The sequence below is a fragment of the Bubalus bubalis genome, chromosome 5 (genome assembly GCF_019923935.1).
Source record: "Bubalus bubalis isolate 160015118507 breed Murrah chromosome 5, NDDB_SH_1, whole genome shotgun sequence".
Classification (NCBI taxonomy): domain Eukaryota; kingdom Metazoa; phylum Chordata; class Mammalia; order Artiodactyla; family Bovidae; genus Bubalus; species Bubalus bubalis.
Window position 1 is genome coordinate 118,304,164 of NC_059161.1, and position 25,221 is coordinate 118,329,384.

The window sequence follows — 25,221 nt, forward strand, 5'->3', positions numbered from 1 at the left end:
GCAGCCATGAAATTAAAAGATGCTTAGATCTTGGAAGGAAAGTTATGACCAACCTAGACAGCATTTTGAAAAGCAGACATTACTTTGCCAACAAAGGTCTGTCTAGTCAAGGCTATGGTTTTTCCAGTGGTCATGTATGGATGTGAGAGTTGGACTGTGAAGAAAGCTGAGTGCCAAAGAATTGATGCTTTTGAACTGTGGTGTTGGAGAAGACTCTTGAGAGTCCCTTGGACTGCAAGGAGATCCAACCAGTCCATTCTGAAGGAGATCAGCCCTGGGATTTCTTTGGAAGGAATGATGCTAAAGCTGAAACTCCAGTACTTTGGCCACCTCATGGGAAGAGTTGACTCGTTGGAAAAGACTTTGATGCTGGGAGGGATTGGGGGCAGGAGGAGAAGGGGACGACAGAGGATGAAATGGCTGGATGGCATCACTGACTCGATGCACGTGAGTCTTAGTGAACTCTGGGAGTTGGTGATGGACAGGGAAGCCTGGCGTGCTGTGATTAATGGGGTCGCATAGAGTCGGACACGACTGACGGACTGAACTGAACTGATCCAGTCCATGTTCAAATTTCCCTGATTCTCTAAAAACAGATGTCTTTTCACAGTTTATTGAAAGAATGTACTCATATGTTTCACTTTTAAATTGTTCTCTTTTAAGACTAAATAACTGTCTCTCTCCCCAATTTTAAAGCCATTTATTTGTTAAAAAAACTGGGAGGAAGTGGCATGATTTGTATTATAGAATGTCCCAAGTATTGGGTTTAGAGCAGGGATCCACAACGCCAGCACCAGGACAAATACCATTCCTTGGTCTATGGAGAACCAGGTTGCAGAGCAGGAAGTGAGCAGCAGGCCAGTGAGTGAGGCTTCCTCTGTATTTACAGCTGCTCCCCATTGCTCTTCCATCACCCAGAGATGGACAGTCTCATTCCAGGAAAACAAGCTCAGGGCTCCCACCGATTCTGCATTATGATGATCTGTATAATTATTTCATTACATATCCCAATGTAATAATAAAAGAAATAAAGTGCACAATAAGTGAAATATCCTTCAATCATCACGAAATCATCTCCCTACCAACATTTGTGAAAAAATTGTCTTCCAGGAAACTAGTCCCTTGTGACAAAAGGTGGGGGAATGTAGGTTTAGAGGATTGGTTCTCTATATCTTTATCTGTGTTTTTCCTGGGAGACTGGTAGGTAGATCTAGACTTGAGTTCAAAATTTTTATTGGAATATTTCATAGGCAGATATATATTTCTTATGGTGCTACTTAAAAAGTCTCACTATTTCTAGTTGCCTCACTTTGAGAGCTGCTGAAATGCAGTGCCTTCTGATGTTGCCACCTTTATGGATCCATTATATACTCCCCTTTCTACCTTTCGCTTATGGTTTCAGCACCCATTGATGACCTTTGCCCAGATCCATTGTTTCATGAGGATGCTGCAAAATAGTGCTTTCCTGTTTCTACCACTCCTTTTGTTTTAATTTCTGGAATTCTTCATTAAAAATAAGATTCTTTTAACTGTTTGTAGTTACATGGAATCTGCTACATACCAATAAAAAGGCATAAATATTGATGACTATTTTCCTTTCTCAGCGCTCAGAACGGTGTTAATGCCCTAGCAATCTGCCACAGTGACAAATGAGATGTTGTCTACTAGTATTTTGAATTTCTGACTTTTTATACATTTAATTTGTTCTAGTTAATGGATGTAATGCTAAAATTATCCCAATTTTGGCTTCTTCATATGGATTCCTATACTTTCTGTCCAGTCCCCACTTGTCTTTGAAGTCCTTCAACTTTCCTGCCCTTCAAGAGTCCCAAGATTATATTGTGCATTTCTGCACCCAGTCCTGAAATCAGCCATCTGTTTAAGAATCCATGGATCCTCTGGTGGGAAATGCATTTAGAGGCTACATGTTAGACTTCAAGATAGTCGTTGTTATCAAGGTGTCATTGCTTCTAAGCTTTTCAGTTGTCAGAGCAGGAAGTATAGACATTCTTTATTAAAAAAAAAAAAAGGAATGCAATTGATGGTACAAACTTAGTCTTTCAATTCAAGTTTTAAGATTGCATGGTTTTGCTTAAGCTTCTTTATTTTATGTAAAACTCTTTTCTCTAACCACTGAATTTTTTACCTCAGAACAACATCAGCATTAATTGCTGACTCACTTTAACCTGTAACATATATATGATACTTTCACAATAAGAGAAGCAATATCACCAACAATAAGTTGTTAAATATAGCTTCAGATTTCTTTGCGTTTTTTGCTTCTGTTTTTCTTTTGGTTTGTTTCATATGGGTCAGTATTTTTGTTTGTCTTTGTCCTTAGAAGATATTCCACTCTGCATGTACAGCTATAATTTTGAATTTTACAGCAACTCAAGCAATGTTTTGATATATACAGCCAATCACTAACTTGTTACAATTAGACTTATTAGTCTTTGTTCTCAATTTTGACACATGTGATTACTTTTTGATTCTGTAACACATTTTCATGGCTGCAAATCAAAGTATAAAACAAGAAAAATCTCACTTCCCTACCCCTCATCAATAAGTTACATTTTAGTAGTTTTTGGCTAATTCTTTTACTCTTTCTAAATGAAAATAGACATACATGTGTATAAGAAGCAACAAACTCTAAGAACTTTTTTGAACCCTCTTTTTTAAAAAAGCTAAATGCCGGGAGCCGGCATATTGCATATTGAGTGAGGATCTGTAATAGCTCAACTGGAATTCTATCACTGCCGGGAGCCAGCGTGAGGCACTCTGCCCATGACAAAGGTCATGAGGAAGGAGGCTCGGCATACGCAAAGGCGGGATCGAGCCTCAGGAGTCCCCCTGGAAATTCTTGAGCATCTACCCCCAAAACCAGAGTCTGCCTACTTTCTGCTTTGTGCTTTCACCTACACCTCTGACTTTACAGGGGGCTGTCTCCCACTACCTCTCTCTGAAAAAAGAGTTAGCTTACAGCTCCAGTTAATAATTCTTGGATGTGACAGTGTTTCAACCTACAAACTCCTTTGGAAATCCTCTAGCCTGCCTGAATGGGTTTTTCCGGCCACATGTGATTGTTCAGAGCCTCCCAACTGTGAGAGGCAGGAGATGTTCTAAACTGCCTAAACACAGATTCCTTTGAGTAGTTAAAAGATTGATTAGAAATTGTATTGGTGAAGGGTTTTTCACTTGTTGGGCCAATGTTTGCTGCTAAGTCTCCATACTCCTTACCTACTGTGTCCTTGGCAGTGTATTGATTGATATAATGGGTGTATAGAAATGTAAAATGCAGCTTTGTCCAATGCTTTTTTGGAGGCTGGTGCCTGACTTTGGAATAATCACCTTTAGAGAAAAATAAGTTTCTTAAAATGTTAACAGGCCTCCGGGCCAGAAGATGATGTCAATCACCTGAACTTTTGCATATGATAAGTTTGAAAGCCTGGCTTAGATTAGAACCAGGAACTGCTGTCCTTGCATGACTCCACCCCTTACCCCATTATCCTCTATGCATACCTTAAGGTATAAAAACTACTTTGGAAAATAAAGTGCGGGCCTTGTTCACTGAAACTTGGTCTCCCCATGTCACTCTCTCTCCCAAATTCTAGCTGAGTCTCCATCTGGAGCGCGGAACCCACCATGCTTGCTAATTATGCCTGGGCTTCTAAGATCCGACCGGGGAGGCCTCAGTGTCTCCTCTCCTTCGGGAGAACGGAAGGACGCCTGTGGCCTACGTAAGTGGTGCAAACTTCTTGTCTTGAAGTTTTATTGGTCTCCCGCATAAACCAAGCTACTCAGCCTCTTTTCTCCACTGAATTTCCTCACTGAGCTATCCTTATTCTATTACTCTTTATATCCTTCATTAAAGTTTAATTAAGCAGTTGTTTCCTGACTCTCGCCTATGCCGTCTCTCCTTCGAATACCCTGGATCAGCTGGGGCTGGACCCCGGCAGCTAAATACACAGTTGACAATGTCACCCATTCCACTACTCCTTCATCCACATTATACCCCGGTGTTGGGATGACCTATGTCTTGTTGCAGATTCCCCCATGGATGGTCACTTCAGGTATGTTGCTGATATTTTGCTTTTAAAAACAATGTGCAGTAGACAGCTTGTGCATATGGCTTTTTATGTTTTCACCAGTGTGTCATTGAGTAGATCCCTAGGAGTAGAATTGCCGAGTTAAAGAGCAAATATGTGTGTCATTTGTTAGATGCTATCATATTCCCTCTGTAGAGACTGAACCACCAAAACTGGATTTAAACAATTTGCAAAAATGAGGGTTATGACATTGTGCCCCATTTATACACACCTGGTGTCCAGACCAGGCCCCTGTTGTTGTATCCAAGGGACAATCCAGGATAGATCTCATGCAAGAATAGGCCCTGGGAGTCCTGGAAGAGCCAGGAAACATGTTTGTCTTTCCTTTGGCTGTGGTAACAGTTTAACAGATAGCCCTGTTCATCTCAGTCTGGGTTGGAGCCCAGACTGGTGTGGTTTTCTTTGCCTTCTTTGATTGATAAGACACTTCAAAATTATTTTTTCTGTGTTTTGTTTGGCAGTCAACATTTTTCATGGCATGGGCCCTACTGGAGACTTACATCAGACATCTATCCATTTATCTTCAGCAAATTGGCATTATTAAGGTCATTGATTGATATGTCCCTGGTGATCTTTCTTTGCAAATAGAAAGAAAACTAACATGTTTAATATACATTCAGTCTCATTTAAATCAACCAACTTGAATTAAAATCCCTCTCTGTCCACATTGTATTTCTACTTCTAGGCCAGAAATAAAACCTGCATAGACTGAAGGCTGAATCCAGCCCACTGTGGTGGAGATTTGGCTCCCACTATGTTTGAGGGGGATAAAAATTAGTTACTAACATTAAAATCATGAACTTGCACATAAATATCCAGACTTCTGACTTCTCTCGAAAACATGGCCAACTGACCCACTTTCCAGCATGGCTGAAGTGGAGGAGAGGCTGCTCCCAGTGGAAAGGCATGTGCTGCCCAGTGTTGAGCACAGCTGCCTAGGCTTTGTATCATTTCTCTTGCCTCCTGGACCATGAATTTGTGAGAACTAGACTGATAGCTCAATTAAGATAAAGACCACTTGTGTCTTGATCAACTTTGACTTTCCACCATCTAACTCAGACACCAGCACACATGTCTTCCTTGTAGGTTTGTTGGATGATATAAAATATCTTGTGGATGCATATGGCACTTCTTCCAATACTGAAATCATGCAATTGAAATACTGCTCTGCCCTAAATCTTTGATGCAGACTGGCATCATAGGTGCCCCTGATCTCTGCCATTACACCCACTACGTAAAACCACTCATATGTCCCTGGGCTGCCTCTCAAGCCTTCACTTTTCCATTTGACCTCTTTGCCTCCTAGCAATCAGCTTTCCAACGAGGACAGCAAACCATACCTCATGAAATGGCTAGGCAGACCACATGAGATCATGAATGTCTAGCATGGCCCCTAGTACTCATTTTTATGGTGTCCTTAGCAGTTATTTTCTCCAAGTTGGCAAGTTTCTCCACCCCTTAGATGTCCATGCAGTTCACTTTGGTTTTCAAGCCAAGCCTCAAGGAAGAGATCACAGTAGAAGTCTCTGTATTCTGAGAATTTTCTAAGACCATTCACCAAAGACAAGGATGGAGATAAAAATTTTATCGAGAGCTTTGTATTTTTATCAGATCCATTAGTGCCCTAAAGCGGACAATTAGGGCAGGTTAGAGCACATATAACTAGAAGCTCCTGGTCACCACTGCATGCTAAGGAACTAAAGCTTCCCTGAGTACTCGGAGCCAGGAAAGAAGCATGAAGTGGCTTGTGCTCCTCGGGCTGGTGGCCGTCTCAGAGTGCATAGTCATGTAAGTACGGGGACTGTAAGAGGCATCATCTTCCCTTCTGGGTTAGAAAGAAATGGAATATTTCCCTGATAGTCTTAAGGTTCAACTCTTACTTATTGATAAGTACCTTTCTATAGGTACTTATCCTTGCTTCTTTAGCCTTGGGCTTCCCAGGTGGTGCTATTGGTAAAGGACCCACGCTCAAATATAGGAGATGTAAGAGATGCGGGTTTGATCCCTGGGTCGGGAAGATCCTCTGGAGAAGGACATGGCAACCCACTCCAATATTTTTGCCTGGAGAGTCCCACGGGCAGAGGAGCCTGGCAGGCTGTGGTCCATAGGGTCATATAGAGTTGGACACGACTGAAGCAGCTTAGCACACGTGCATGCACCTTGCTATAGAAACTGTGGGCCCCTGGGTCGAGGTATAGGTTTGCATGGTTGCACAACTCTTGGACCACCATCATGTGGTGGCCTGCTGAAAATGGAACTCCTTGCAATTGCAACCTGTACAAATGTATGTGTGGTCCCGTGGAATAGCATTTTTCTACATTTTGTCCTAGGTGTCCTCTCTGTTCTCTCTCTACTTCAGTGTGTATTTGTCTATGTCTGCATCTCTGCATCTCTCTCATTTATCTCTCCATCTCTTTTGAAGTCTCTGTGAGTGCAGATCTGAGAGGATAATAGGCAGGAAGGCCAGGGGTCTCCAAACGGAGGAAGTAGCCTGCAAGTGTCAGACATTTTTATCTCTCTTAAGCGGCAGGAGGAAACAAATTAATGATATTTTTTTCCTTCTCTATACAAATTTAAAAGGAGGTTTCTCTTAAAATACTGTATTGCCATAATGACACCTGGTTTCACCTGAAGTTAACTATTCTCAAACATTGAGATAACCAATGCATTTTTCTTATGGAAATGTTTGACTTCAGCTATGCTAATGTGCTATGCATTTACCCCAAACTCTGTCTCAAGTCGGTTCCACCTCATGGCTCAGAACCTACTTGACAAACCAGCATGTTATACTCAGATATTGTTCTCCTAATCTATGCAAACAAAACTATTTGTATGGCAATCTGTCCTTCTACAAGATTCAAGTTAATCATTTTATGGCCCAGGATGAACATTTGATGCCAAGATTATCCCAAAATGCATCTTATGGGTGAGGGGCCTGGTGCCATTCTGAGTTTTAAGACATTCCTTTCTTTCATTAACCGACTGCTAGTGACTATATAACATCCAGCTGAAGACTAGCAGGGGGGTACTCTTTCTGCCCCGTTCTGATGCCTATGTCAGAAGCTTTCTCTATCTCCCTTATACTTTAATAAAACCTTATTACACAAAGCTCTGAGTGATCAAACCTCATATCTGGCCCCGGATTGAATTCTCCTCTGGAGGCCAAGAATCCCGGCCGTCTTTTCATTCAGCAACAATCTTTCAGATCTCTCCGTGTTGTTTTTCCTTCTTTTAATTTTTCAGTTTCGACTCATCCTTGCTTCTTTAGCCTCTTAATTTCCCTAATTTGTTTGCTATCTCCCGGATTCTTCTCTCAATTCTCGTTCCATTTCTATTGGAGGAAGATAGGGAGAGCTACTTCTTCATTGTTTTACATCTCACAAGCACTGTGACCACATCCAAGTGACAAACTACTTGAATTTCAGATTTCTTCCCTGTACAAATAAGATAATGGTTCTCTTCTAGAACCTTCCTCCCTGAGCTTCCTTGAGAAGGATATAGTGTGATGGCAATGGCAATACTAATGGCTGTCATTATTGAGATTTAAGATATATCAGATACATTATATCCATCTTCACTTATCTCCCAAATTTTCTATATGCCGGGGTGGGGGTGGGGGGGGATCATTAAATTCGACCTTTTTACCCAGGGGTAAGCTGAGAATCCAAATGGTCTTACCCAATGTTACACAACTGAACCTGTATCCAAACCTACGTCCTTGCCATGGTATTTGCATGGCATTCCGATAATAAGGTGACACTCATAAAAACGCTTGGAAAATACACAGTGTGTTACAATGACAGATATACCTTAACAAGGATAGCTAATTGTATCTTCTCTGTTTCTTTTCCTAATCCTGGGTGAAAGTTTGCCTCTAAGGAAAATGAAGACCTTGCGAGAAACCCTGAGGGAAAAAAACTTGCTGAACAATTTCCTGGAGGAACAAGCTTACAGACTGTCCAAGAGAGACTCCAAAATAGCTACTCACCCCTTGAGGAACTATCTGGATGTGAGTTTATTGGGAGAATGGCTCTTCACAGCGCCCCCTGGTGCTCTGGTCTAGCATTGTGGTTCTTCCGGAAGTAGCAGGTGGGATTTTGGGGCTGGGGCTCCTGCAGGAGTCAGAAACATTGAGGCACAGGGACCCCGTTCCAGAGGAGAAGGCACTCTCATCCTCAACTCTTGGTTTGTGGTGACTGGGCCCAGCAATGACCAGGTGGCAGGTAAACATCCATTGCTGTGTCAAAGATGTGTCATTAGTTTGAGGGAGATTGTTCCTTCTGAACTAAGCGAGCCACTCAGTTACAGATGAAGGGTGAGCCATCTCCAGTCAAAAGATAAAGCCAGCTGCAAAGCAAGTGTGAATCCCCAGGCAGAGGAATTCAGCTTCCACAGATGCAAGAATCACAGCAGTAAAAAGTTACTGAATCCTTATTCCACATAAGGCCATAAGAATCTAACACTGTGGTTATTGTTATTAGATTAGAAAAAAGGGCAAGATTGTCTTCAAGATTGTGCAGGCTAGCCTGAGAGAAAGGCAAAGAGTAAATATATGTCAAAGGAAAGGGTCACCTGTGTGGTGTTGATTGGATGTGGTCTGAGTTTAGAGGGAGTGGTTGGGATTGATCAAGAAGGAACTCCTGGAGAAGGGGGTGCTCAGACTGGGTTTGAAGAGACTAGAGAGCTTTTCAAATGAAGGCACCAGGACTTCCCTGGAGGTCCAGTGCTTATGACTCTGGGCTTTGAATGCAGGAGGTACTTTTTCAACTCCTGGTCACAGAGTGAATATCCCGCATACCACGTGGTGCAAGAAAAAATATCAAATGCAGGCACCTCTGAGAATAAAGGCTGTGAGCTGCATGGTGATTGGAAAGTGATCTCAGGAGACATGTGACACCCAGACGGAGGCAGCAGTGTGGAAATTGAGGGGAGCCAGATCTGCACTAACCCACACTTCCTGGTCCCCATAGATGGCCTACATGGGTAATATCACCATTGGAACACCCCCTCAGGAGTTCCAGGTCATCTTTGACACAGGCTCAGCTGACTTGTGGGTGCCTTCCATCGGCTGTGTCAGTCCAGCCTGTTGTGAGTACAAACACCCCCCAATCCACCCATCTTTTACTTGCCCTCTCCATCCTTCACCCTTCTCTCCACCCTGACTCTCCCTTCTCCACCCTTGGCACCTGACTGACACTCATCTCTTGTGTTTGCAGATACACACAAAACCTTCAATCTTCACAATTCTTCCAGCTTCGGGCAAATACGCCAGCCTATTAGCATCTCCTATGGACCTGGGATAATTCGGGGATTTCTTGGCTCTGACACCGTTCGGGTAATGTGGAAAAAAAAGCTGAGTCAGGACTGACTATGGAGTGACCACTGCTTACAAAACAGATACAGGACAAGCTGGCAGGACCGTCCTACCCTAACTCCCATAGATATTCGACTTTTACCCACAGGATCCTGTCCCTGGGGAGACAGTCTCCATAGTGACACACAAACAAATGGATTAGCTAACCCAGAGAGGGGCTTGGGCTGTGGACTTGCAGCTCCTCTGCCCATGAGCAGCTCAGGGTTCATTTTGCTGGGAGCCAGAAGAGGGGGGAAAAAGCACCAACTTTTATATTCTCAGACTTCCAGGCACTTTTGTGGTAATAACTTGTTTAAATCTGCAACAACCCCACACAGCAGGTGCGTTGACTAACTAATGATACAGATGAGGAAACAGATGCAGACAGCAAGGGCTTGCTGAGGTCACAGGTGTGGTAAGCGGTGGAGCTGGGCTGGCTTGTCAGGACTGAAGCTGGTGGTGGGTATTTGGGGAAAGGATAAAACTGATCTGGGGACCCTGGGTGCAGTCAAGCACTTCGGGTATGCAGGGTGGATAATCAGGATGCCAGAGATGTAGGTGGGCCTAAGTGTGTTCTCAACGTATGGGGCCTTTGGGAGTCTAATAAAACCTACAGCCTCCCTCCCCCTAGTGCCTGAGTAGTTCGCCTCTCTCTCTCTGTCTCATAGACACTCACACAAACATACACATACCCCCAAAAATGTATTTCCCAGGCAGTAATTTCATAAGAACCCTGCCAGAAACATTGTATAATGGACCTCTGTCTTTCTGGGCAGATGCAGAATCCAAAATACATTACCATCAAGGTACTCCATTTCTGTCATCAGTTCAGAGAGATGCCCGAGAAGGCTCTCCTGCTCTTGACTCATTTTGTCCACAAGGGGGCACCATTGGGTCCTGGCCAGACTCGGTTGCCCCACCGGTACAAGAAGGCATGAGGCCAAATTGACTCACTCAGATGGTGTTTTTCACAGGAGCAGATTTTTTTTTTTTTAATTGGAGGCTAATTACTTTACAGTATTGTAATGGTTTTTGCCATACATTGACATGAATCAGCCATGGGTGTTCCTGTGTTCTCCAACCTGAGACCCACTCCCCATCCCATCCTTCAGAATCATGCCAGTGCACCAGCCCTGAGTACCCTGTCTAAATCCACAGACCACATAAATGGAACCCAAATTCCCCTTCAGGGTAGGTCTAAAAATCTGAGGTCTACCAAGGACACACAAAGACCTCAGATCTCTGCAATGCTAATGGCATCTCTTCCTCAGCCCAAGCCTAGACCCACTTAAAAAAACTTTATGTGGGAACACTCTTCTCGCCCACAGATCGGGAACCTTGTTAGCCTTAAACAGTCGTTTGGCCTAAGCCTGGAGGAATATGGGTTTGATGGTGCACCCTTTGATGGCGTCCTGGGCTTGGCCTTCCCCTCCATCAGCACCAAAGGTATCATCCCCATCTTTGACAACTTGTGGTCGCAAGGTGCCTTTTCTGAGCCTGTCTTTGCCTTCTACTTGAACAAGTAAGTCTGAGCTGGACAGTCCCTCTCCAAATTAGTTGTAAGATGCTTTCATTTGCATGAAAATTATGCAACAATTGATACAGAAGTATGCTGAGAGATGATCTAACCCAGGATAACTATGGCCCCAGGGCCCCACCTGGGCTCACCACTGGCTTTTATAAATAAAATTTTATTGGTACATAACCAGGCTCCTGGATGCAAGAGCTGGGGCTTGGGGTAGGGGGTGAGCGAAAAGGAAAACTAATGCAAGGTGTCAGGATACAAGTTGGAAGAAAAGGCAACAGGATTTGCTGATGAATTTGACATGGAAGGAAAGAGAGGGATGGTGGAAATCTTTCCTTCCTCACGAACATTTAACTGGGCACCCAGGACCAGCTAAACAATTTGCAGGAGCCAGTGCAAAATGAAAGCGTGAGACCCAAAACAAAAGTGTGGGATTTCTTTTTCAACAACTATTGGGAATTTCAAGACAGGGAGAGCAGAGGTGGGGGCCCTGCTGAGTGTGGGGCCCAATGAACAGCACAGGTCACGGGCCAGTGAAGCCAACCCTGAATGACTTGAAGCCACACCCTTAGTGTTTTCAGGCCTTAGTTTTTCTGAAAACAAACAAACAAACAAACAAACAAAAAAACAGACTGTACAGGGGGAAGCCAAAAGCCTTCAGCACACTGTCCTCTGAGAGTATCTGACCACTCAGGTCGCAGGAGGTCCAGGGCCTCTTCTGAAGACTGAGTGGATAGAGACCTGCCAGGTGGCCCAGCTTCTAACCTCCTCTGTGCCACTCATTAGCCAGCGACCACCCTCAGTCTGGTTCTCAATTGCTCCTAGACTCGATTTCTGCATCTGTACGTGGGGACCTTATTAGGGCCTCGATGGGTGGACAAGCACAACTCTCAGACAGTGCTGTTGTTACTGTCCTCAAAGGATCCCCGCCCCCTTTCTATAGATGCAAGCCGGAGGGCAGTGTGGTGATGTTTGGTGGGGTGGACCACCGCTACTACAAGGGAGAGCTCAACTGGATGCCAGTGTCCCAAACTCGCTACTGGCAGATAAGCATGAACCGGTAAGCCTCTCCCTCTGAGGATCACCCCAAGTGATGCTCCCATATCTGTACATGGACACAGACAAACACACAAATGCACTACCAGACACACAATTAATAAACATACACACCAACCACTACGACACAGACAGACACACAGGCACACATACAAAGACACTAGTAGGCACAAATAAACATGCATAACCAGCCAGAGACACACAGGTACACACACAGAGCCACATATGAACACACACATAAACACAGAAACACAGATACACAAATCACCCATGGGTTCATAATCACCCCAGGCCTCCTGACCAGGGCTCTGAACAGGGTCCATCACAGGGTCCAGAGAGGCCTGTGCAGCTGTGGGAGGACTGCACCCCTGAGTGTGAGGTGGGGAGCATGGTTATAGGACTTTACAGTGTGATGAAAAGAGGATCAGGGAAAATTTCCTCAGCCTGAACAGAGCTGTGATAACATGACCAACTGTCGAGGGCTACATGGGACCAAGGAAGTTAGTACAGATAAATGTCAGTTTAAAAACAGGGAAAGTCCTGAAGAAATGGGGAAAACTGGTCTCCTTAGGGAGAAGCTAGCCAGCAGTGGAGAGAGGTTGGCCACAGTCTTGGGACCCGAAAGCGACTCATAAAAAGAGACACCCCATGTCCCTGGGCACACATGGGGCTGGGGTTAGAGAATCGGGAAGGTGGGATCCAAGACTGGCTTGAGAAGAAGAGGTAATCATTGATGAGATTCTGTGTTTGACCCTCAGATAAAAGCTTACTGGTCCATTGAGGTTCTGTGTCTAGTCAGGTATCACCTGGTCAGGGTCTCAGGGTCTGAGCCCAGTGAGGGGTTGCTGCTCAGAGACACCCTCTCCCAGGGCAGCCGGTCTCCCCCACCCCTATGAGAATCTGCTGCCGCAGGAACCTCCATCTTTACTGTGTGTTTGTCCCATTGTTGGTGAGACATCAGATATACCTCTCTGGATGGTCTTCATTCATTATTTTCACAGTCTTCATTCACTCATTCAACAGACAAGCATTGTGCATCCACTGTGTGCCAGGCACTTTAGGGATGTGATGAGAATAAAACTCATCCTCACATCTAAGAAGGCAAATGTACAAGAAATGACACACACACAGAGTAAATTGTCACTTTGGTACATGCTAGACATGAGGAAGGGTCTATAGAGATACAGAGAGTGACGAAGACAGGAGACTGATATACACTGGGGGAAAGACTTCCCTGGAACCACGACAGTTAAGCTGGAATCTGGAAGATGAGGAGAAATTAGCTAGTCAGAGGCGAGGGGGCTCTTCTAGGAAGGAAGCATGTGTCAAGGTATTAAAGAGCCTGGTGTATTCAAGTACTGCATTCACGCATGTCAAGGAAGGTGCTGTGATCAGAGCAAAGGAAAAGTCAGGGCAAGAGATGAAGCTCTGTTCAGGAGACAGTCAGGGAAGGGGCAGCTGTGAAGCAGCTTTCCGTATGACCCTGATGCCCGCTTTGTCCTACTGTCTCTCAGCATCAGCATAAATGGGAATGTTACTGCTTGTTCTCGTGGATGTCAGGCCCTTTTGGACACTGGGACATCAATGATCCATGGCCCAACAAGACTGGTCACCAACATCCACAAGCTCATGAATGCCAGGCACCAGGGTTCTGAGGTAAAGGGTCATGCTACGGGATCACTCCCAGTCTCCCCACAAAATAAGGATTCTCTGGGCCAACCTCTCTCCTTCTCTCTAACAGTATGTGGTTTCATGTGATGCCGTCAAGACCCTGCCTCCTGTCATCTTCAACATCAATGGCATCGACTATCCACTGCCCCCTCAAGCCTACATCATCAAGGTGAGGGGCCATCCCTGAGGGTTTGTTCTCTAAATTGGGGTTTTCAGGAACTCTTGGGCTACTGCCGGGAGGAGGGCACCCTCTGCAGGCCAAGCCACACCATTGCAGATGCTGCTGATCCACTATGGGTGGGCCAGCACGTCCACAAAATCAACCACTTGAGAGTAGAGGACAGTCTGGGACATCCATCCTCCTGAAATAAACATGGAGACACCACTCCGTGATGGCATGGTGGGAGTCACAAGGAGAGGGGAACACTAAGGGCCTCTGCCTTCATAGATCTTCAGTTCTACTAGAGCCCTCAGATGCAGAAATACAGAAAGTCAGCTCTAGGGATCCCTAAAATAGGACATGTGACAAGGGGGGTTGGCTGGTGGCAGTCCCTGTGTGTGCTCCCACCATAATGATTAACAGTCTCCCTTTCCTTCTTGAAATTGTCCCAGTTACAATAAATTACATGGCTATCATAGATCTTGACTGCAACTTCTCCAGTTTCCCCTCTGTAAGTCAGGCTACCTGGCCCCTCTATGGGGAGGTTGGATGCTAAGGTGATTAAAGGGTGCACAGTGACTTCTCAGACCTAACACAAGGTGGAGGCTTCACATCAGCTCCCTGTGGGAGTTCAGAGCAGGCTGTTGGGCTCAAAGAAGGCTTTGAGGAAGAGAGGGAACTGCAGTAATTCTAAAACCCCTGACTCATGGCACCATAGGGAGGCCTGCTTGGGTCTAGGCAAATCTGCCCTGGGTATGCAAATGGCACCCCGTGGTGCTCTGCAAAGGGACCCTGGGATTTATTAGGGGTAATTTGGGCTATGGACCAACTGGCGGGGATGGAGACCAGAATAAGTCACCCAGCCAAACCTGAAGTGACCAAAGGCTGAGTGTGGGTCCAAACAGTCTTCTCAGAGGGGCTGAGAGAAGGCTTAAAGAATATGTTGTGAGCACTGCTTTGAATGTATTTAACATGCATAACCAACAGTGAGCTACTGTATAGCACAGGGAACACTGCTCAACATAAGGTGGCAGCCTGGATGGGAGGGGTGTGTCTCTGGGACAAGGATACATGTATATGTATGACTGAATCCCTTTACTGTCCACCTGAAACTTCAAATACTGTTAGTCAGCTATACTCCAAAACAAAATTAAAAGTTAAAAAGAACTGGTTTGGGGGACGCAGGAGAAGAACAGGCATTCTCTGCAGAGAAAACAAGGAGCAGGAGTCAGAAGGAAAGAAACAGAGAGTGTGAGGAGAACTAGGAGGCACTCTTGTTCTTTTCTTAAAAAAACGTGTTGCAGTATAGCTGATCTTCAGCTTTGCCTTAAGTTCTGCTGCACAGCTAAGTGTTTTAGCTGTACATATACAAATATATATATTCTTTTTCATCAGTTAGTCAATAAATATTGAATACAGTTCCTTGCTCCAGAAGTAGGACTTTGTTGCTTATCATTCCTCTGTATATTACTTTGCATCTGATCATTCCAAACTCCCAATCCTCCCCTCCCCACACTCCTGCCATATTGCAACCACATGCTTTGGTCCTTTTTGGTTTTGGATGAACCCTCATATCCCCAGCTTCTGAGAAAATCACCTGATACTTACCAAAAGAGGGAAATAAAACCAAGAAGTATGCCAGGTCTGGATATTGAGGAGGGAGTTGCAGTAAGCACACAGGCTGACTGGTGTGTCTCTCTTAACTCCCCAAGGCTCAAAACTTCTGCCTTAGCATCTTTCATGGGGGCACAGAAACTAGCTCTCCAGAGACCTGGATCCTGGGTGACGCCTTCCTGAGACAGTACTTCGCAGTTTTTGATCGAAGAAATGACAGGATTGGCCTGGCTCCAGCAGTGTAAATGCTTGGACTCGTTCAGGAATCAATCAGGCTGCTCCTAACACACACTCGCTCACACTAGGGCACTCCTGCCCAGAGATGCTGGTGAACTGTGTTTGGTGCTCTGCAAACTCTATTCTCAGTAAAGAATAAAATGTTTTACTCTTAATGGTGCTAAAACAAATGGGTGCCTCTTTTTGGGTCTGGGAGGTGCATCATAATCAGGGAGGATCTAGAACCAAGTCTGAACCACTAGGGAGAGGAGCTCAACTCCAGCTGGTTTCAAGTAAAGGGGAGACTTTTCAGAAGAACACTGGAGATCCTGTACATAGGAACCAGAGCAGATAGAAAGATCTCAGTGACTGGACCCAAGAAATCAGAAGTCATCAGTTCTCTCTTTCTCACCCTCGCTCTTTCCCCTCTCTCTTCTTTGATTGTCTTAGCCTGACAGCTTTCTTCCTTAAGGCTTCTACACCTAGTGAGGGAGACCAGAGCTACCTGCCCTAGGGTTTTATATCCCTAAGGCATCTAACCCATAAGGAAAGAAGCTCAGAGACCTGAAGGTTCAAGGGAGTGCTTTGACTAGTCCACCTCAGATCACATGTCCGTATGGTATCTCCAATTTTCTTGAAGAGATGTCTTGTCTTTGCAATTCTATTGTTTTTCTCTATTTCTTGCACTGTTCACTTAAGAAGGCTTTCTTATCTCTCCTTGCTCTTCTCTGGAAGTCTGCATTCCTTTGGTTTTAACTTTCTCTTTTCCGTTTGCTTTCACTTCTCTTCTTTTCTCTGCTATTTGTAGCCATCCTCAGATAACCAACCACTTTGCCTTCTTGCATTTCTGTGTCTTGGGAATGGTTTGATCACTGTCAAACCTCCATCATTAGTTCTTCAGGCACCCTGTCTACCAGATTTAATCCCTTGAATCTATTTGTCACCTCCACTGTATAACCATAAGGGATTTGATTTAGGTGATACTTGAATGGTCTAGTTGTTTTCCTCACTTTCTTCATTTTAAGCCTGGATATTGCTTGCTTCTGCCTTCACAATTAGTGGCAGGTCAGCACCCTCCATCTCTGGTGGGAGCAGAGCAAAACCACACAATTTGGGAACTGATGTCCTGAGTTTGCACGTTGGCTCCTCATATCCCTAGTTGTGGGGCCTTGATCAAGTCCCTTAACCTGTTTCCTCATGAGGAAAGTGGGCATCAAGATGATAATTCCACCTTGGAGAATGTATGTGTGCCTGGGAGGAGCAAGTAGCCCTGAGAAAGCTTTTTGAATTCCTGAGTCTGGAGCAAATATGAATTATTCTGCCTCTTGGGGTGGCAATCTTCTGTTTAGAGGCAACTCCTGCCACCAACAGGGCTCAATATTGAGTCATCAAAATGACTGCTGTTTCTGAACCATGATGGGAACTCTGACTGAGCCAGGACTTCTGTTTTCCTGGCTCCACCGGGAGCTAAAGAGCTGGCTTCACTTACTCCCCTCCTCAGCTTGTACAATAGTTAATGGTGAAATGTTTTCTTTACTTGAAGAATTTCATGAATTAAATCAGAAGAAATGTTAGAATCAGGAAACCACTATTTGCAACAGCTTCATGAAACAATGGATCTAGGACAAGGTCATCAATGGATGCTAAAACCATTAGATGAAATGTTAAAGGGGAAGTTTATAATGGATGCAAGAGGTTGGCAACTCAGGACCCGCTGTATCTAAGATTCAATCAAAGTAGGGCAACTAGAAATTATGAGTCTCTTGGAATGGTGCCTTAAGAAATATGTGGAACAACATATGAAATATTCCAATAAAATTTGCTGAACTCAAGTCTGGATCTAACTACCAGTTTTCAGGGAAGTACATAGACAAAGGAACAGGGAAGTAATCCTCTAAGCCAGTGGACCCCAACTTTATCAGCACTAGGGACTGGTTTCCTGAAAGACTATTTTTCCACAGGGCAGAGCGAGGGGATTATTTCAGGATGAATCAAGGGCATTATATTTATTGTGTACTTTATCTCTATTATTATTACATTGTGATATATAATGAAATAATTAGACAGCTGTCCACAAGGCAGAATCAGTGGGAGCCCAGACCTTGTTTTCCTGGAACTAGACTGTTCCATCTGGGGGTGATGGGAGAGCCCTGGGGAGCAGCTGTAAATACAGATGAAGCCTCACTCACTGGCCTGCTGCTCACCTCCTGCTGTGCTGTCTGGTTCCTAATAGACCAAGGACTGGTACTGGTCCTGGTACCAGTGTTGTGGAGCCCTGCTCTAAACCTAATACTTGAAACATTTTATGAGACAAACCACCCCATCTACTCCCACTTTTTAAACAAATAAATGGCATAAAATGGGGGGAGATTGTTATTTAGTTAAAGTCTGAGAAAGGTCTCATGCAATATATGTGTACATTGTCTAGACTCTGATTTGAATAAATAAACTGTTAAAAGACATTTTTCAGAGGATTAGAGAAATTTGGGTTTCCCTGGTGGTTCAGATGGTAAAGAATCCACCTGCAATGAGAGAGACCTGGGTTTTTCCCTAGGTTGGAATGATCCCCTGGAGAAGGGCAAGGCAACCCACTCCAGTATTATTGACTGGAGAATCCCCATGGATGGAGGAGCTTGGCAGGCTACAGTCCATGGGGTCACAAAGGGTCAGACATGACTGAGAGTCTATGCACAGCACAGATAAATTTGAACATGGACTAGATATTGGATATTAATTTAATTTGAAACAAAAGATTTTGGTGGTTATGTATATATTTGAAATGGTAACCTCTTCCTTAAAATAACTTCAGGAAAAATGAAAAAAATATTTTAAAAGAACATTTCAAATAAGGGTCTGTCTTTTTTTTCCACAGAATACGTTCAGTCACTGAACATCACTGAAGTCAGTAGTTGTGTTTTTTATTTTAATTTTTAAAAATTATTTCATTTATTTATTTTCCTTTACAATATTGTATTGGTTTTCCCCTAGATTGACTTGAATCCACCATGGGTGTACATGTGTTCCAAACATGTACTAACTAAACTAACAAACACAAGAAAAGATGCTCAACATCATTCATTATCAGAGAAATGCAAATCGAAATCACAATGAGGTACCATTTCATGCCAGTCAGAATGGCTGCTATCCAAAAGTCTACAAACAATAAATGCTGCAGAGTGTATGGAGAAAAGGGAACCCTCTTACACTGTTGGTGGGAATGCAAACTAGTACAGCCACTATGGAGAACAGTGTGGAGATTCCTTTTTTTTTTTTTTAATTTTATTTTTTAACTTTACAATATTGTATTGGTTTTGCCATATATCAAAATGAATCCGCCACAAGTATACATGTGTTCCCCATCCTGAACCCTCCTCCCTCCTCCCTCCCCATACCATCCCTCTGGGTCGTCCCAGTGCACCAGCTCCAAGCATCCAGTATCATGCATCGAACCTGGACTGGCGACTCGTTTCATATATGATATTATACATGTTTCAATGCCATTCTCTCAAATCTTCCCACCCTCTCCCTCTCCCACAGAGTCCAAAAGACTGTTCTATACATCAGTGTCTCTTTTGCTGTCTCATATACAGGGTTATTGTTACCATCTTTCTAAATTCCATATATATGCTTTAGTATACTGTATTGGTATTTTTCTTTCTGGTTTACTTCATTCTGTATAATAGGCTCCAGTTTCATCCACCTCATTAGAACTGATTCAAATGTATTCTTTTTAATGGCTGAGTAATACTCCATTGTGTATATGTGCCACAGCTTTCTTATCCATTCATCTGCTGATGGACATCTAGGTTGCTTCCATGTCCTGGCTATTATAAACAGTGCTGTGGTGAACATTGGGGTACATGTGTCTCTTTCCCTTCTGGTTTCCTCAGTGTGTATGCCCAGCAGTGGGATTGCCGGATCATAAGGCAGTTCTATTTCCAGTTTTTTAAGGAATCTCCACACTGTTCTCCAGAGTGGCTGTACTAGTTTGCATTCCCACCAACAGTGTAAGAGGGTTCCCTTTTCTCCACACCCTCTCCAGCATTTATTGCTTGTAGATTTCTGGGTAGCAGCCATTCTGACTGGTGTAAATGGTACCTCATAGTGGTTTTGATTTGCATTTCTCTGATAATGAGTGATGAGCATCTTTTCATGTGTTTGTTAGCCATTTGTATGTCTTCTTTGGAGAAATGTCTATTTAGTTCTTTGGCCCATTTTTTGATTGGGTCATTTATTTTTCTGGAATTGAGCTGTAGGAGTTGCTTGTATATTTTTGAGATTAGTTGTTTGTCAGTTGCTTCATTTGCTAGTATTTTCTCCCATTCTGAAGGCTGTCTTTTCACCTTGCTTATAGTTTCCTTTGTTGTGCAGAAGCTTTTAAATTTAATTAGGTCCCATTTATTTCTTTTTGCTTTTATTTCCAATATTCTGGGAGGTGGTTCATAGAGGATCCTGCTGTGATGTATGTTGGAGAATGTTTTGCCTATGTTCTCCTCTAGGAATTTTATAATTTTTGGTCTTACGTTTAGATCTTTAATCCATTTTGAGTTTATTTTTGTGTATGGTGTTAGATGGGCTCAAAAAAGGACAGAAATGGTATGGACCTAACAGAAGGAGAAGATATTAAGAAGAGATGGCAAGAATACACAGAAGAGCTGTACAAAAAAGATCTTCACGACACAGATAATCACGATGGTGTGATCACTGACCTAGAGCCAGACATCCTGGAATGTGAAGTCAAATGGGCCTTAGAAAGCATCACTACGAACAAAGCTAGTGGAGGTGATGGAATTCCAGTTGAGCTATTTCAAATCCTGAAAGATGATGCTGTGAAAGTGCTGCATGCAATATGCCATCAAATTTGGAAAACTCAGCAGTGGCCACAGGACTGGAAAGGGTCAGTTTTCATTCCAATCCCAAAGAAGGGCAATGCCAAAGAACGCTCAAACTACCGCACAATTGCACTCATCTCACATGCTAGTAAAGTAATGCTCAAAATTCTCCAAGCCAGGCTTCAGCAATATGTGAACCATGAACTTCCTGATGTTCAAACTGGATTTAGAAAAGGCAGAGGAACCAGAGATCAAATTGCCAACATCTGCTGGATCACGGAAAAAGCAAGAAAGTTCCAGAAAAACATCTATTTCTGCCTTATTGAATATGCCAAAGCCTTTGACTGTGTGGATCACAATAAACTGTGGAAAATTCTGAAAGAGATGGGAATACCAGACCACCAAATCGGCCTCTTGAGAAATTTGTATTCAGGTCAGGAAGCAACAGTTAGAACCATGGAACAACAGATTGGTTCCAAATAGGAAAAGGAGTTCATCAAGGCTGTATATTGTCATCGTGTTTATTTAACTTATATGCAGAGTACATGATGAGAAACGATGGACTGGAAGAAACACAAGCTGGAATCAAGATTGCCGGGAGAAATATCAATAACCTCAGATATGCAGATGACACCACCCTTATGGCAGAAAGTGAAGAGGAACTCAAAAGCCTCTTGATGAAAGTGAAAGTGAAAAAGTTGGCTTAAAGCTCAACATTCAGAAAACGAAGATCATGGCATCTGGTCCCATCACTTCATGGGAAATAGATGGGGAAACAGTGTAAACAGTGTCAGACTTTATTTATCTGGGCTCCAAAATCACTGCAGATGTTGACTGCAGCCATGAAATTAAAAGACGCTTACTCCTTGGAAGGAAAGTTATGACCAACCTAGATAGCATATTGAAAAGCAGAGACATTACTTTGCCAACAAAGGTTCGTCTAGTCAGGGCTATGGTTTTTCCTGTCGTCATGTACAGATGTGAGAGTTGGACTGTGAAGAAGGCTGAGTGCTGAAGAATTGATGCTTTTGAACTGTGGTGTTGGAGAAGACTCTTGAGAGTCCCTTGGACTGCAAGGAGATCAGCCCTGGGGTTTCTTTGGAAGGAATGATGCTAAAGCTGAAACTCCAGTACTTTGGCCACCTCATGCAAAGAGTTGATTCATTGGAAAAGACTCTGATGCTGGGAGGGATTGGGGGCAAGAGGAGAAGGGGACGACAGAGGATGAGATGGCTGGATGGCATCACTGACTCGATGGACCTGAATCTCAATGAACTCCGGGAGTTGGTGATGGACAGGGAGGCCTGGCGTGCTGCAATTCATGGGGTTGCAAAGGGTCAGACACGACTGAGCGACTGATCTGATCTGATCTGATGGTGTTAGAAAGTGTTCTACTTTCATTCTTTTACAAGTGGTTGACCAGTTTTCCCAGCACCACTTGTTAAAGAGATTGTCTTTAATCCATTGTATATTCTTGCCTCCTTTGTCAAAGATAAGGTGTCCATATGTGCGTGGATTTATCTCTGGGCTTTCTATTTTGTTCCATTGATCTATATTTCTGTCTTTGTGCCAGTACCATACTGTCTTGATGACTGTGGCTTTGTAGTAGAGCCTGAAGTCAGGCAGATTGATTCCTCCAGTTCCATTTTTCTTTCTGAAGATTGCTTTGGCTATTTGAGGTTTTTTGTATTTCCATACAAATTGTGAAATTATTTGTTCTAGCTCTGTGAAGAATACCGTTGACAGCTTGATAGGGATTGCATTGAATCTATAAATTGCTTTGGGTAGTATACTCATTTTCACTATATTGATTCTTCCAATCCATGAACGTGGTATATTTCCTCCATCTATTGGTGTCGTCTTTGATTTCTTTCACCAGTGTTTTATAGTTTCCTATATATAGGTCTTTAGTTTCTTTAGGTAGATATATTCCTAAGTATTTTATTCTTTTCATTGCAATGGTGAATGGAATTGTTTCATTAATTTCTCTTTCTATTTTCTCATTATTAGTGTATAGGAATGCAAGGGATTTCTGTGTGTTGATTTTATATCCTGAAACTTTACTATATTCATTGATTAGCTCTAGAAATTTTCTGGTGGAGTCTTTAGGGTTTTCTATGTAGAGGATCATGTCATCTGCAAATAGTGAGAGTTTTACTTCTTCTTTTCCAATTTGGATTCCTTTTATTTCTTTTTCTGCTCTGATTGCTGTGGCCAAAACTTCCAAAACTATGTTGAATAGTAATGGTGAAAGTGGGCACCCTTGTCTTGTTCCTGACTTTAGAGGAAATGCTTTCAGTTTTTCACCACTGAGGATAATGTTTGCTGTGGGTTTGTCATATATAGCTTTTATTATGTTGAGGTATGTTCCTTCTATTCCTGCTTTCCGAAGAGTTTTCATCATAAATGGATGTTGAATTTTGTCAAAGGCTCTCTCTGCATCTACTGAGATAATCATATGGTTTTTATTTTTCAATTTGTTAATGTGGTGTATTACATTGATCGATTTGCAGATATTGAAGAATCCTTGCATCCCTGGGATAAAGCCCACTTGGTCATGGTGTATGATCTTTTTCATGTATTGTTGGATTCTGATGGCTAGAATTTCGTTAAGGATTTTTGCATCTATGTTCATCAGTGATATTGGCCTGTAGTTTTCTTTTTTTGTGGCATCTTTGTCAGGTTTTAGTATTAGGGTGATAGTGGCCTCATAGAATGAGTTTGGAAGTTTACCTTCCTCTGCAATTTTCTGGAGGAGTTTGAGTAGGATAGGTGTGAGCTCTTCTCTAAATTTTTGGTAGAATTCATCTGTGAAGCCATCTGGACCTGGGCTTTTGTTTGCTGGAAGATTTCTGATTACAGTTTCAATTTCCGTGCTTGTGATGGGTCTGTTAGGAGTTTCTATTTCTTCCTAGTCCAGCTTTGGAAAGTTGTACTCTTCTAAGAATTTGTCCATTTCTTCCACGTTGTCAATTTTATTGGCATATAATTGCTGATAGTAGTCACTTATGATCCTTTGTATTTCTGTGTTGTCTGTTGTGATCTCTCCATTTGCATTTCTAATTTTATTGATTTGATTTTTCTCCCTTTGTTTCTTGATGAGTCTGTCAATGGTTTGTCAATTTTATTTATCCTTTCAAAGAACCAGATTTTGGCTTTGTTGATTTTTGCTATGGTCTGTTTTGTTTCTTTTGCATTTATTTCTGCTCTAATTTTTAAGATTTCTTTCCTTCTACTAACCCTGGGATTCTTCGTTTCTTCCTTTTCTAGTTGCTTTAGGTGTAGAGTTAGGTTCTTTATTTGACTTTTTTCTTGTTTCTTGAGGTATGCCTGTATTGCTATGAACTTTCCCCTTAGGACTGCTTTTACCGTGTCCCACAGGTTTTGGGTTGTTGTGTTTTCATTTTCATTCATTTATATGCAAATTTTGATTTCTTTTTTGATTTCTTCTGTGATTTGTTGGTTATTCAGCAGCGTGTTGTTCAGCCTCCATATGTTGGAATTTTTAATAGTTTTTCTCCTGTAATTGAGATCTAATCTTACTGCATTGTGGTCAGAAAAGATGCTTGGAATGATTTCAATTTTTTAGAATTTACCAAGGCTAGATTTATGGCCCAGATTGTGATCTATCCTGGAGAAAGTTCTTTGTGCGCTTGAGAAAAAGGTGAAATTCATTGTTTTGGGATGAAATGTCCTATAGATATCAATTAGGTCTAACTGGTCTATTGTATCATTTAAAGTTTGTGTTTCCTTGTTAATTTTCTGTTTAGTTGATCTATCCATAGGCGTGAGTGGGGTATTAAAGTCTCCCACTATTATTGTGTTATTGTTAATTTCTCCTTTCATACTTGTTAGCATTTGTCTTACACACTGCGGTGCTCCCGTGTTGGGTGCATATATATTTATAATTGTTATATCTTCTTCTTGGATTGATCCTTTGATCATTATGTGGTGACATTCTTTGTCTCTTTTCACAGCCTTTGTTTTAAAGTCTATTTTATCTGATATGAGTATTGCTACTCCTGCTTTCTTTTGGTCTCCATTGGCATGGAAAATCTTTTTCCAGCCCTTCACTTTCAGTCTGTATGTGTCCCCTGTTTTGAGGTGGGTCTCTTGTAGACAACATATGTAGGGGTCTTGTTTTTGTATCCATTCAGCCAGTCTTTGTCTTTTGGTTGGGGCATTCAACCCATTTACGTTTAAGGTAATTACTGATAAGTATGATCCCATTGCCATTTACTTTATTGTTTTAGGTTTGAATTTATATACCCTTTTTGTGTTTCCTGTCTAGAGAATGTCCTTTAGTGTTTGTTGGAGAGCTGGTATGGTGGTGCTGAATTCTCTCAGCTTTGTTTGTCTGAAAAGCTTTTGATTTCTCCTTCATATTTGAATGAGACCCTTGCTGGGTACAATAATCTGGGCTGTAGGTTATTTTATTTCATCACTTTAAGTATGTCTTGTCATTCCCTCCTGGCTTGAAGAGTTTCTATTGAAAGATCAGCTGTTATCCTTATGGGAATCCCCTTGTGTGTTATTTGTTGTTTTTCCCTTGCTGCTTTTAATATTTGTTCTTTGTGTTTGATCTTTGTTAATTTGATTAATATGTGTCTTGTGGTGTTTCGCCTTGGGTTTATCCTATTTGGGACTCTCTGGGTTTCTTGGATTTGAGTGATTGTTTCCTTCTGCAT

At 42.7% G+C, this 25,221-nt stretch overlaps 1 protein-coding gene across 2 annotated transcripts; it reads left to right on the top strand.

The window, feature by feature from the left end:
- Positions 1 to 5,779: 5,779 nt before the first annotated feature.
- LOC123465816 (pregnancy-associated glycoprotein 2-like) lies at positions 5,780 to 15,877 on the top strand. 2 transcript variants are annotated; one of them, XM_045165831.1, is made up of 9 exons: positions 5,780 to 5,894; positions 7,974 to 8,115; positions 9,077 to 9,194; positions 9,323 to 9,441; positions 10,788 to 10,981; positions 11,928 to 12,044; positions 13,555 to 13,696; positions 13,782 to 13,880; positions 15,584 to 15,877. In XM_045165831.1, exons 1-9 carry the CDS (start codon positions 5,842 to 5,844, stop codon positions 15,728 to 15,730), a joined length of 1,131 nt encoding a protein of 376 aa, XP_045021766.1. In that variant the 5' UTR covers positions 5,780 to 5,841; the 3' UTR covers positions 15,731 to 15,877. The 2 variants fall into 2 exon arrangements, with proteins under 2 accessions (XP_045021766.1, XP_045021767.1); XM_045165832.1 differs by having other exon boundaries at positions 9,119 to 9,194.
- The last annotated feature ends 9,344 nt before the right edge of the window (positions 15,878 to 25,221 follow it).